Source organism: Cavia porcellus, unplaced genomic scaffold (genome assembly GCF_034190915.1).
Source record: "Cavia porcellus strain 051 isolate PalLab524CR breed Dunkin Hartley unplaced genomic scaffold, mCavPor4.1 scaffold_29, whole genome shotgun sequence".
In the NCBI taxonomy this organism is placed as follows: Eukaryota; Metazoa; Chordata; class Mammalia; order Rodentia; family Caviidae; genus Cavia; species Cavia porcellus.
Genome location: NW_026947512.1, coordinates 7295738 through 7308373, shown reverse-complemented (window position 1 = coordinate 7308373; position 12636 = coordinate 7295738). Strand labels below are relative to the sequence as shown.

The window sequence follows — 12636 nt, the reverse complement described above, 5'->3', positions numbered from 1 at the left end:
ATGGCTGTGGTCACAATATTTAATCTGCTTTTTTTTTTTTTAAACTGTGAAACAATCTCCGTATTTTGTACGAATGTTCTGTGATGTCTTGGTACCATTTCAATATATGTGCTGCCAAGATGAACATCTTGCTACTGTGATAAATGCTTCTGAGCTTTGAGCTGGAGTAATCACTATAAGCTGGTGAGTTTTACATACTGGAATCAACGATGGTCACAGATTTTGTGTTTGAAACAGACCTGAGTAAAAACTTTTTTTTTTTTGCAGTATTGTGGCCTTGTGCATCTTGGTAAGCATCCTACCACTGACTTTTTTAATACTCATTTTGTGGTGCTGGGGATCCAACCAAGGGACTCACTTCTGCTAGGCAAGTGGCCTACTACTCAGATACATCTTCAGGTCATAATTGTTTACTGAAGTTGCTTTACACTTAGAGTTTCCACTATCGTAATTCAAAAGAAGAATTTGAAGATAATTAAGGACTCAAAGGCCAAGTATCTTTCAAGGAAACTTAAAGCTCCAGCTTCCTTACCTAATAGTTGGACCAGATTAGGATGCTTGATTTCTTTCATCACTGCAGCCTCTTTTAGGAACTCCTCCACTTCCATAGTATCTTCCTAAAAAAAAAGAATAAGGTAAGAAAGAAAAAAAAAAAAGGAGCATACCCCTTTCTTAATCTTCTGAATCAACTCACAATCCTATAACTTTAGTTTTAAAAGGAGTATTTTTTTCTTTCCTACATGTATTGAGATGCTCATGTGATTTTCTGGGCCTTACTTTTGTTTATGTAGTGTACTACACAGTAACTGCTTTGCGTATTTTGAACTACTCTCACATCCCTGGATAAAGCCTACTTGGTTATGATATATAATCTTTTTGGTGATTTGTTGCATTCTGCTTGTCAGTATCCTGTTAAAAGATTTTTTCATCCATGCCCTGAGACACTGGCCTGTAGATTTTACAGCTGGGTCTTTGACTTTGGAATCAGAGTAATGGTAGCTTCCAGGAATAAGTTTAGAAGTATTTCTTCCCTTTCAATTTCATTAAAGAGTTTTGTGGCATTTTATCTTTACAATACATTGGTGAGTTCTCTGAGTTCTTGGTATTTCTGGTCAGTAGATTTTTTAGAATTATTGCTTCCACTTCATTATCTGTTATTTGATTCTTCATGGGTTTTATGTCTTCTTGGTGCAGGTTTGGTAATTCATACGTATCTAGTGACCTGTCCATTTCTTTTAGATTCATTTTGTTGGAGTATAATTTTTCATAGTATTTACTACTGATCTAGTAGTGGTGTCCTCCATATTGACTTGTCTTTTTCTTTTTGTGGAGAGAGGATCTTGATAGGTAGCCTAGGCTGGCCTCGAACTTGTGGTGATCTTTCTATCTCCATCTTCCAAGTGATGGGATTACATGCACCACCAAACCTAGCCATTCTTTTTTAATTTATTGATGTAGATCTTTTTCCTTCTTTTCTAAATTTAGCTAAGTGTTTATTTCAAAGAACCAGCTCTTTAATCTGTGTGCTGATCTTTCTGATTTCCATCAATGGGCTGGGTTTGAGTTTGGACTGTTCTTGTTTTTCTGAGACCATAAGGTGTATCATTAGATTATCTGAGCTTGCTCTCCTTTTTTGATCTGAGCTTTTTAAAAAATACACTTCATTCAGGACTGCTTTGTGTCCCATAGATCATGGTATGTTATACTGTATTATAGTTTACCTCTAGACAGTTTAATTTCTTTATTTTTTCTGTGTGCTCCACTGAGTATTCAGGAGTATGCTATTTAATGTCCAGATGAATGTAAAATTTCTGGGGTTTCTATTGGAATAGATTTCTAGTTTCAGAGTGCTATGATCTATTTCCCCATCAATTTTGAAAGGTAGTTTTGCAGGATATTATTAGTCTAAACTAAAAGGTATTTTCTTTTAGGGTTTGAAACACTTCAGTCCAAGCTCCTAGCTTTTGAAGTTTCTGTTGAAAAAATCTGCTCTATTCCTAAGAGATTTACCTTTATAATAGTGACTCATTTTTCTCTGAGAGCGTTTAAGAGTCTGTCTTCATTTTGGATTTCTATTATGTGCTGTGAGGAGCTTCTTTTCTCTTAATGATTATTTGGGGTTCTACATGCTTCCAAAACATGTTGAGTTCTTTCTCCAGACTTCGTTTTCTGTTGTAACTTCTGTATGCAGGTTCTTTATTCCATGTGTGCTGCCCTCTAACTTCTAATTTTTCTCTAACTTCAGTTAGTCTTAGGTAGTCATAATATCACCTAATAGCTAGTGGATCAATTTTTTTTGCTTTGTTATTTTTAGGTACCTCTGAGTATACTGTTCTTGAGGTATGACATGCTCTCCTCACATAGGTCATTTCTGCTTTTTTTTTTTCCCCTTTCTTTTCTTTGGGGGGTGGGGAAGTACCAGGGATTGAACTCAGGACCTTGGCTGCCAGGCAGGCACTTGTGCCCCTAAATCTTTGCCTCATTTCTGCTTTTGTAATATCCAACAGATTTTTTTTTTCCTCCAGAATATTCCTTTGGAACTTTTTCACTAACTCTATTTCTTTAGTAAATTTATCATTCATGTATTGAATAGTTTTGGTTAGCTCTTCCAATTTTCTATATGACTCTTTACATTGATAAATTTTGTTAGTTCTACTACCTGTTTGGTGATAATTTGAGTTCACTGATTTTCTTTGCTGGTTCTTTGATCATTTTGTATAGCTTAGCAATCTGACATTTGACCTGGATCTGCTTTGAAAGAACTGGGAGACTGTAGGGGATTTTTTTCTTTAGAGGGTTTTGTTGCCTATTTTTTTTAAAGTTTCTTTGTGTGTGTGTGTGTGTGTGTGTGTGTGTGTGTGTGTGCGTGCACATGTGCATACTGAGGATTAGGTTAAATAGAGTGAAGAAATTTGCTAGTATGAAGATCTCTTTAGTTAGGTTCAGTTTTCCAGGGATGTGACCTTAGCCTTTTTTGTTAAGAGGTACTATCTGCCATGTCAACGTATTTAGCTCACCTGGGGTTGGACTCAGTCATATTTTTGGCTTCTAGGCTTTTGGCAATTTGCTATAGGCCACAAGGCAACAGAAATTGTGGCAGAGCCATGGAAGCTTCCAAAGTAAAAGAAATGAAACCTGGCAAATAATTCTGTAACTTGACACCAGGTTGGTTAAACAGGAGACAGGGTAGTGTCAGGAAAAAGATTTCTGTGAATTTAAGAACAAGAAATGATCTAATTGCATGGAAACAGGAGGAGCAAGAGGAAGGAAGATAAGCACAGTAAGAAAGCACCCAGATTCTTAGACATTGCATAAAGATTTCTCTCCAGTAGGGGTCGTTCTCAGGAAGCTCAACAGCTTGTTTTGCTTTGTAACTTAGAATTTACTTGTAAACTCCCACCTAAGATCTACATTGACAGCCACAAGAGATAAACCTTTCCCACACATAGGTTTCACTGTGTTACAGTGAATAATCTACCCTTACACTGTCACTAAAGGCAACAGGGTTAATCACAGTTTGCTGATGTTTGACACCAGTGGGTGGAAAGTTTCAAAGTTATTTCCAAGTGATTCAGCACATACACAAAAAGATGCCTGAAAACTGTAATTTTCAGCTACCCACCTTCAATGTTTTCACAGCAACTGTAAGGCTATATTTTTTCCAGACACCAACATAAACCTCTCCATACTGACCGCCCCCAAGTTTGTGCTTCATGGTAATATCTGTTCGTTCCATTTCCCACTTGTCATGGATGGGGGACACACCATAGACTGTTGGTTTATTGCACTTGGGTGCTGGGTAGTGTAATGTTGTCACCAGCCCATCAGCCACTGTGGAATGATGGTGAACAAGCTCTGCCAAGGTGCTAAAGCGGCTCTCAGCAGTCACATACACCTGACGAGAAAGGGAAAAAGGTTAAACACCTTGAAAACAGATTAGTAGTTTTTAAAAAAGAAAAGAAAAAAGCCCTTATTTCACTGACCTGAAGATATAAAGACAGAAAGTTATCTTCACTGAGGTAAACAGTTAAGCGATGGTGGCAAGGGGAGACTAAAACTTCAGTTTGTTTTCTACTATACTGGGGATTGAACGGAAGGTCTCTGCTCTGAACAACATCCTCCCATTTATTTATTTGTTTACATATTTATTTCATTTAGAGACAGGGTCTTGCTATGTTGCTACACTGGCCAGGCTGGACTTGAACTTGCAATCTTTCTCCCTTAGTTTCCCAGGGTGTTTGGCTTAATTTTACTTAAACTGGCCGTCCTACTTTGCCTAAGTCAGACTTGGGAAAACTTTCAATGTTTCACTTGGGATCATCAAACTCATTGCTTTCTCAATAATTCCATACCAACAGAACTGCAGAATTCAAATATATAAGAAAGATAGATATTCTGATTAAAGCAGGTGACAGTAACTGGTATACTGCAAAAGTTAATGAAACACTAAAAGTCCTGCAGACAGCATAAATTGCCAACCACTGATTCAGGTTTTGAGAATGATTAGGAGGAGGGTACTATAATTTTGTTAAATTATCTTATAATTTTTATTTAATTACACATACTTTTGAATGTCTAGGCCATTTTTTTTAAAAAGACGCACAACTGGATTTCTGAGTCAATAGCAAAATAGTTCATTTGTAATAAGCAGTAAGAAAAGTAAAGTAAGATAGTAGTCTTTAGCTTTATTCTCCAAGGCAGCCTGCTACTTTTTACAAAGAAACTTGTTTTATTCTACACACAAAAGTATACAATTCACAAATGGAGAATTGATGATGCTTAAAAATAAACTCTGGGGGCTGGGGATTCAGCTCAGCAGCATAAGTGCGTACCGATCCCTGGTACCAATTAAAAAAAAAATTCTGCATGTAAGTTACCCACACCAAGGATTTAACACAACCAGCACCCCAGATGCCCACTGGACCCGACCAGCTTTTTACTCCTGCAAAGGTAACCTCCATACTCATTTTTAACATTTTTAACATCTTAGATTAGCTTTGCTTGAAACATATGTATATGAAATCATGCAATATGATTTGTCTGAGGTCTTCTTTCACTTAACCTTTTTTATTGGAATATATTTACACACCACAAAATTCACCATTTAAAATAACACAATTCAGTAGTTTAGTATACATACAAAGCTGTCCAATCATCACTATCTAAACTCAGAAATAAATCCAGTTAGTCCCACATTCTTCCCATCCCAACCCTATGGCAATCACTAATCCTTTTCAATCAATTTTATATATATGAGATTCATCTATAGCAGGGACCAGCAAACCTTTCTATAAAGAGAGAAGACAAATATTCCTGGCTTGTGACCATGCTTTCTCTATACAATGCATACCACACAGAAGGAAAAATGGAAAAAAAGGATTCAACCTAAATTACTGTTCAATAGAAGAGAAACTGAAGCAAGCTTAGGCTTTATAATTTATAAAATATAACAGTTCCATTACAACATACTTATTCTTTCTTACATGATTGGTCTTCCCAACATGCAAACGGCTAAGTGACTCAATGATCTACTTATATGGACATAAATTAATGATCAACATCAGTCTCAAGATATTAGAGACTACTATGAAATGGCTTTGAGCAGGATTTAAATTTTACTAATTGGTTTTCTATGTTTATCTGTGAGTCTGTCCTAGGCCTCAGCCCCTTGCCTGGCGACAGGAGCTGATTCACAGTAAGTGAACCTCTCTGAATCACTGGTCTTGGCTGAGGCCTGTAGTGGCCTGTGAGGCCAGAGATATCTCAAAGGGCAAGATAAGGCCAGCTGTGGACCCTCTGGCTCCAACCCCAATTAACAAGGTAGAGACTGCAGCTGCAAAGATTACTCACTCCTGCAGTTTCACTTCTACCATGTCTTCATAAGACAGTTCTACTAACTGACTTGATTCATGACTTGGAGATGTCTTTGAAGTGACTCCCAAGGTCCTGCTCATTGCCTGCACTTTCCTCAGTTTCTCTGCCCTTTTTCCTTGGTCCTAATGTAAGTGGACTAATCCAGAGAATCCTTGTCTTTACCCTGGAAGTCTCAAGCTTAATTAAAGGATTTTGACCCTCCTAGAGCCCTAAAAATTATACAACTTGTCTCTTTTAATTTAGCCTCTGTACATTCGTTTGGGAGATCGGGGATCTAGGTCAGAACCCGGTATCAAGAAATCTACATTCTTATTCTGTGAACTTTCTATTAAAGCTCACTCTAATTTTCAACTCTGTAAGATTAATTTAGAAATTCTACATCAATATACTGAATGTATATCTGATCAAGTGAGGATTAGAACAGCCAACTTATATGTTTCCCTTGTTACCTTCAAATGTAGCTTACCTTTAAATTAATGTACTTTTCTAATTTTAAAGTTACTTTTGGTTTTTTAATTTTATTTTGTTTTGTTTTTGTCTTTTTGAGACAGTGTCAAACTACACAGTCCAGGCTGGCTTTGAGCTTACTTTGTAGCCCAGGCTGGCTCCAATTCACAAGGATCCTCCTGCCTCAGCCTCTGGCTGGGATTACAAGCATGCACCACCACACCCAGCCGTGTTTTTAATTTAAATTAATGTATTATTTTTGAAAAGAGCAAAATCTCTCTAGCATGCCAAATAGCCGGAATTCACAAAGCAAGTATTTAATTTCATGTTAGACATTAGAAAACACAGTTCCCTTTAGTCAGTCTGAGTACTGTCTCTACAGGCCAGACAGCCCACAGAGGAGGGGGTCCTGGAAGGCCTTACCTTGCCATCTGCCGTGGTGTTGATCCTGTAGTGGTACACGCGCCCCTCGTACCTGAGCGAGATGGACAGCTGCCCGGGGCTGCTCTCACTTTCTCGCACCAGGAAGCTGCCATTGATCAGGCTGCTGAGCAGATACTCTGCTGCGCTGCGGGACACTGGTCCATGGTACCAGGAATGTTTTTCCAGGCTATTAACTGGGGTGATGTAGTTGCTTGGCACCCAACCCTGTCCATTCTTAGAGCGAACTTCACTCCACTCACCATTCTGGTTGTAACCAAGGACTCGAAGCTTTTCACCTAGTCATCAAGTCATCACAGAACAAAAGGAAAGACATTAAGATTTTATTTCAAGTGGATGCAGTGTAATGTCAAACTATAAATTAATTGACTCAAAGATTTTTAAGCCCCCAGTTTTTCAAATAATGAAAAAAAGTTGGTTGCTCACCACATCCTCATTGATTTTTAGTTAGTAGCTTTAAACTGCATGAACATAGTAAGAAATGGCTTTCTGGCATTAACTGTTTTTTTTTTTTTTTTTTTTTTGTAAAATGTCCTCAAGAAACTGTATGGTATACAAAGATTTATTGAAGCCAGGCATGGTAGTGCACACCTGTAATCCCAGTACTTGGGAGGCTGAGGCAGGAGGATGGCCATGAGATTCAGTTCAGTATGAGCTACAAAGTGAGTTCAAAGTCAGACTGAACTATATAGCAAGATCCTGTGTCCAAAAAAGCCAAACAAGAAACCCCACTTGTATGGTTCAGTGTTAACGATAACCAAGGATTAGTGATAAGATATGTGAAATATAAAGTTACTTCTAAATTTCCCTTGCAGATGGGCATAATGGCACCCATCTGTACAGGTGCACACTTACAATCAGGAGGCTGAGGCAAGAGGATCAAGCCCAGCCTGGGCTACATATTCAGTTCAAGCACAGCCTGAACTACATGATGAGACTCTGTCTCAAAAACAAAACAAAAAACCTCGGAACAGTCAACAAAACTGTTAATGTAAATAAACAAACAAAACTATAAACCAAAAAATTTCCAAAAATATTTTCAGCAAGAAAAGTATTTAGCAAGGGGTGGGCAGTGAAGTTTCCCAAAACAATTATTTCCAGGACTCAGTTTTAAAATAGTTATAGTTTCCTAATATAGTTATGTTTTCCCTTCCCATTTTCCATAAAGAATGAATCATTCCCATTCATTCCTCTAAAATTAGTGTGTAGAAAGTCACGCTGACTCTGAAGTTGGAGTCCAAATCCAAAGCCACTTAAAGGCTCTTTGCCCGTCAACATCAATGTCCTTGGTTTTTCTATTAAAGTTGTGAACATCAAGTTTAGACTTCAATATACATTTTGCCTTTATACTTGTGGACTGAGAAGCTTAGCAAAATAAGGAAGATGAAAGAGGTCTCACTAGCAATACCTAAATGTTAATCTAAGGATCCTTGTAGCGCCTTAGGCTCTTACCTCTAAGAGAGGCAAACCTTCCTACAGAGTTCACACCATTTCCTCAGTGTCAGAAAGCAAAAGAAAGCCAAGTCAATTAGAATCAGAAGTTACCAGCAAAAAAAAAAAAAAAAAAAAAAAAAAAAGAAGTTACCAGCAAAAGTTAATGAGGAAAATCTCAAAATAATTACTTTGGTAGCCATTGGCCTTTTTCTAATGGCCTACAAAAATGTCTGCCGTAAGATAATTTCCTATCATTTCTGATTATCTCATCTGAGACATCTGGATATGAGACAAAACACAAAAATGTGTATGTACACACATACACGTGAGTATGTAAACACATATTGTATACAGACAGCAGTATGTGTGGTACGGTATATATTTGTGTGTATGTATATACATTATATATATATATATATATATATATATAGACCAACTACATCAGAAAAAAAAAAAGAAACTCTTGTTAGAAAAACTAAAACAAACGTGTTACTCTATAGCTTTTCTGTATTAGTCTGTAAGGACTAGAAATAAAGATTCTGTGAATGTATATTTTTATACTGCTGCATCCTTAAACAGAATTGATAATTGTAGGCTATCATAATACAGACAGCTAAGTTAGGTGGAAATATAGTAGGCAGTCAGACAGGGCTGGGTCTTAGAGGGAGTCCGTGCAGGAGATGAGAACACATCAGAACTGTGGCTAGAGGCCTGAAGATAAAGTCACAACGGCCTCATTTACACACTTCCCTTATTGGTACCACCCTTTTGAGATTTCCCATTATCTCATTAGGGGTGGGCCATCCTCTCTCAGTTTTCAGACCACTAAAAATAAGACTAAAACTAAGACTACAAGAATAAGACTGCTAAGACTGAAGACAAGGCCAAGACTACAGATTATCAACCAATGTTAATGATCTCACTCATGTACCCCTGCTGTGTACTCATGTACATTAGACCAATGTCACCTAAGCATCTATACTTGCAATCTTGTTGGCTGATCATAATTTTGACCCCTGTACCTCTTTGTGCTTTTGCTCTATAAAACTTTCTTTGAGAAGTAGCTTATTGGCAGCCCATTCAGGACCCCTCCTGTCTCTCAGGAGCTAGTCCTATTCCCCATTCCTTTTCTCTAATAAATTTTTCTATCCTTTTTTTTTGCAGTACCAGGGATTGAACTCATGACCTCACACTTGCCAGGCAGGTGCTTGTGCCACTAAACTAAATCCCTGGCCCAATTTTTCTATTCTTAATCTCCATTGTTCTTTAGAATTCATTCTTCAACTTCAGGGAACACAAACAACGTATTTGGCTTTGCTTTTGTTAATTTTACTTTAAAGAGAAAAAAGATAAAATTTTAAAACATGAAAATTAGAGGGTAGCAATGGTTAATACATTGCATATTGTATATTGTTACCTTTAAGTTACTGAGAGTGCAAGATATCTGCATTTAATTGTCCAAACAATGTTAGCACAAACCATTGTTTTCAATGAACTAAGAGAAATAAATACCTTAATTATCATTTACACACACACACACACACACACACACACACACTATTTGAGCTTCTCACACTAAGGAGACAATATGATGTTTACACAAGGGAGTCTGATTCATTTTGCATGAGTATGGTCTCAAGCTGCATCCATTTACCTATAAGTTTTTAGTTTATCTTTCTTTATGGCTAAGTAGTACTTCGTTTTATAAAAATACATCTTTTTATCCATTCTCTAGTTGACAGACATTTAGGTTGTTTCCAACATCTAGCTATTACAAATTGTGCACATAAATATGTGTGCACATGTATTGCTGAGGTACGATGTTTTTAATTCTTTTGGGAAGATGCTAAGAAAGGGAATAGCTGTGTCAAATGGGACCTCCAATCCTAGTTTTTTTGAAGTAACTACACACTGAGTTCCATATTGCTTACACCAGTCTACACACCCACTAACAGAGGAGAAATGTTCCTTTTCCCCACAGTTCTTCCAGCATTTATTATTGGTTGATTTCTTGAAAATAGCCAATCTAAGGGGTTGGGGATTTAGCTCAGCGGCATAAGCGCCTGCTTTGCAAGCAGGCAGTCGTGAGTTCAATCCCTGGTACCGATATAAAGGAAAAAGACCAAAAAAAGAAAATAGTCAATCTTTCCAGGGTGAAATGGAATCTCAGTGTTGTTTTAATTTACACATCTCAAATGACCAGTCATGTTGAACATTTTTTCACATATTTATTTGTTGTATTTCCTCATCTGAGAAGTGTGTATTATCTCAGATGCTCATTTTTGGATTGCGCCTTTACATTTGGGAAGTCTGATTTTTTTGAGTTCTTTGTATATTCTGGATAGTGATCCTTTGTCTGAGAAACAGCTGACAACCATTTTCTCCTACACTGTGAGTTGTCTCTTCACTTTGTTGGTGGTTTTTCTTGCTGTGCAAAAGCTTTTTAATAAAATAGATCCCAGTTGTTAATTCTCTGTAATTGTTCCTGTGTTTTATTTATTAAGTCTTTGCCTACACCAATGTCTTCAAGTTTTATCTATTTTATCTTCCAATAGATTTAATACATTTTAATATTTAGATCTTTCATTCATTCTAGAACTCAGCATATTTGACACCTAGCATTTCCCCTATATCAACAACAAGGGTACAGCCAAGTATCCTCAGTGTTTGTGTGTTTACTTTTTTTTTTGGCAATTAGGAGGAATTTTATTATTTTATGGGAGTTTTTATTTTTTACTACCATGGAAATAAAGCAAATGCTGGGGCTTTCGCAGAAGAATCCTAAAAGGAACATTTTTCTTTTCTGTTTTGTTAAAGACAAGACCTTATTATGTTGCCTAAGCTGGCCTCAACCTAGCTTTGGCAACCCAGCCCAGTCCAGCTGCCTGGCTGAATCTACGTATTTGCCTCAGCCTTTCAAGGACCTGAGACTACAGGCACACACCACCGTGTCCAGCAGAATTTTTCTTTTTACATCAAGCAAAATATCGTCTTCGAATTACTTTAATTTTAGCCTGTATTTTCTTTCAAAATTGTAAAATAGCTTTAAGTATGATATTATTTTATATATTAAGAACCCAGCATAAAAATCTGGCATTTCATGGATTTTAAGAGAAACCACCGTTGGCCATAAGATAAAGGGAATTCCAGTCTTTGAACAGCACACTACTAGCTGCTATAACTGGTAACTGAGAAATAACAGATTTTCTTTATTAATGTTTCCTTGGTGATTATTGAGCTACCTTGGAAAGTAATGAAAAAAAATTATACACAGAGGAAAGAATGTTCTGAGTCACTGCTTTGAAAATTTCTTTACTGAAGTCTCAGTAAAAGTAAAACAGAGTCCATTTTGTTGTCCAAATAGACTACAACAAGGTCTCACTATGTAGTTCAGGCTGTCTTTGAACTCACTATGTAGCCCAGGCTGGCCTCGAATTTGCAGCGATCCTCCTGCCTCAGTCTCCCAACTGCAGGCATGCACCACATCCAGCAGTACTTTGTTTTTTCCCTGAACTTGATGTAAAAAATGCTTTTGTCTTAAACATAATCCCTACACATATTATCACAACCCTACCCCTAAACTATCCAAATCTTTAAATAAGGTTGATACCAGAAGATACTTCTACTTTTCATATGCCTTTGAAAGTCCTGGCACTTGCAAACACGCAATCATGCTCACTCAGACATACCTATTCCTCAGTTTGACAGACTCAGTTCTAAAGAGTTCTGCTTCTGATGAATCTGATTTTTAAAACTGATGCTTAAAAAAGTTGATGTACATAAAAATTTTATAGAAAGAGCAGTATGTTCCTTTAGCGGGTAGAAGCTTGTCTCTGATATAATCATTACCATCTCAAATCTATTCTGAAACTTAAGATACGTCCAATCCATGTGTACAATGAAAATGACCCACTTTCTTGTTTCTCATATAAGTTAAGACTTTTCTCACCTTTGTTAAAAAAACAAAACAAAACAAAACAAAAAAAAACTGATCAGGGTCTTGTATTCCCTTTTGCAAGAATTTGCCACTGAAATAAACTACTACTCTCTATTATTCTCTACTCTTAACAAGAGAAATCCTTTCTACTATTTCATTATCCCTTAGAAACAAAAACGGTAGACATTTAGGTCATTTAGGCTAGTGCCACTCAAATCTGGTCCACAATGAAATAAAATCTTTGTGCCAGAATGTAAACACTGGACTACTATCTTTGTGCAGAAAGTCATGTTCCAAGACTGAAAAATGTTTGCTGAACAAAATAATTGTGTGTTTAATGATACAGTTGGTTTGCATTTTGGATGCAAGTCCTTAATCTCACTCTGGACTTGGCAATGAACAGTTCTCATATAGGCAATTGGGTACGCACAAGCACTTATGGGTAGCACTGGGGTCTGGCACTTTGACTCATCTTGGACACAGTTCAATTAGAACAGATGTAC

At 37.0% G+C, this 12636-nt stretch overlaps 1 protein-coding gene across 7 annotated transcripts in view; it reads right to left on the bottom strand.

Annotated features, from left to right (window-relative positions):
- The window catches only part of Abl2 (ABL proto-oncogene 2, non-receptor tyrosine kinase), a 100680-nt gene that overhangs the window by 21182 nt on the left and 66862 nt on the right, over positions 1-12636 (bottom strand). For all 7 annotated transcript variants that reach the window (XM_063239883.1, XM_005005844.4, XM_005005841.4 and 4 more), the window contains 3 exons: positions 6745-7040; positions 3623-3895; positions 533-617 (listed from right to left, as the gene is read on the bottom strand). In XM_063239883.1, the coding sequence (XP_063095953.1) occupies positions 533-617; positions 3623-3895; positions 6745-7040 (654 nt within the window). The remainder of the gene's footprint in view (positions 1-532; positions 618-3622; positions 3896-6744; positions 7041-12636) is intronic.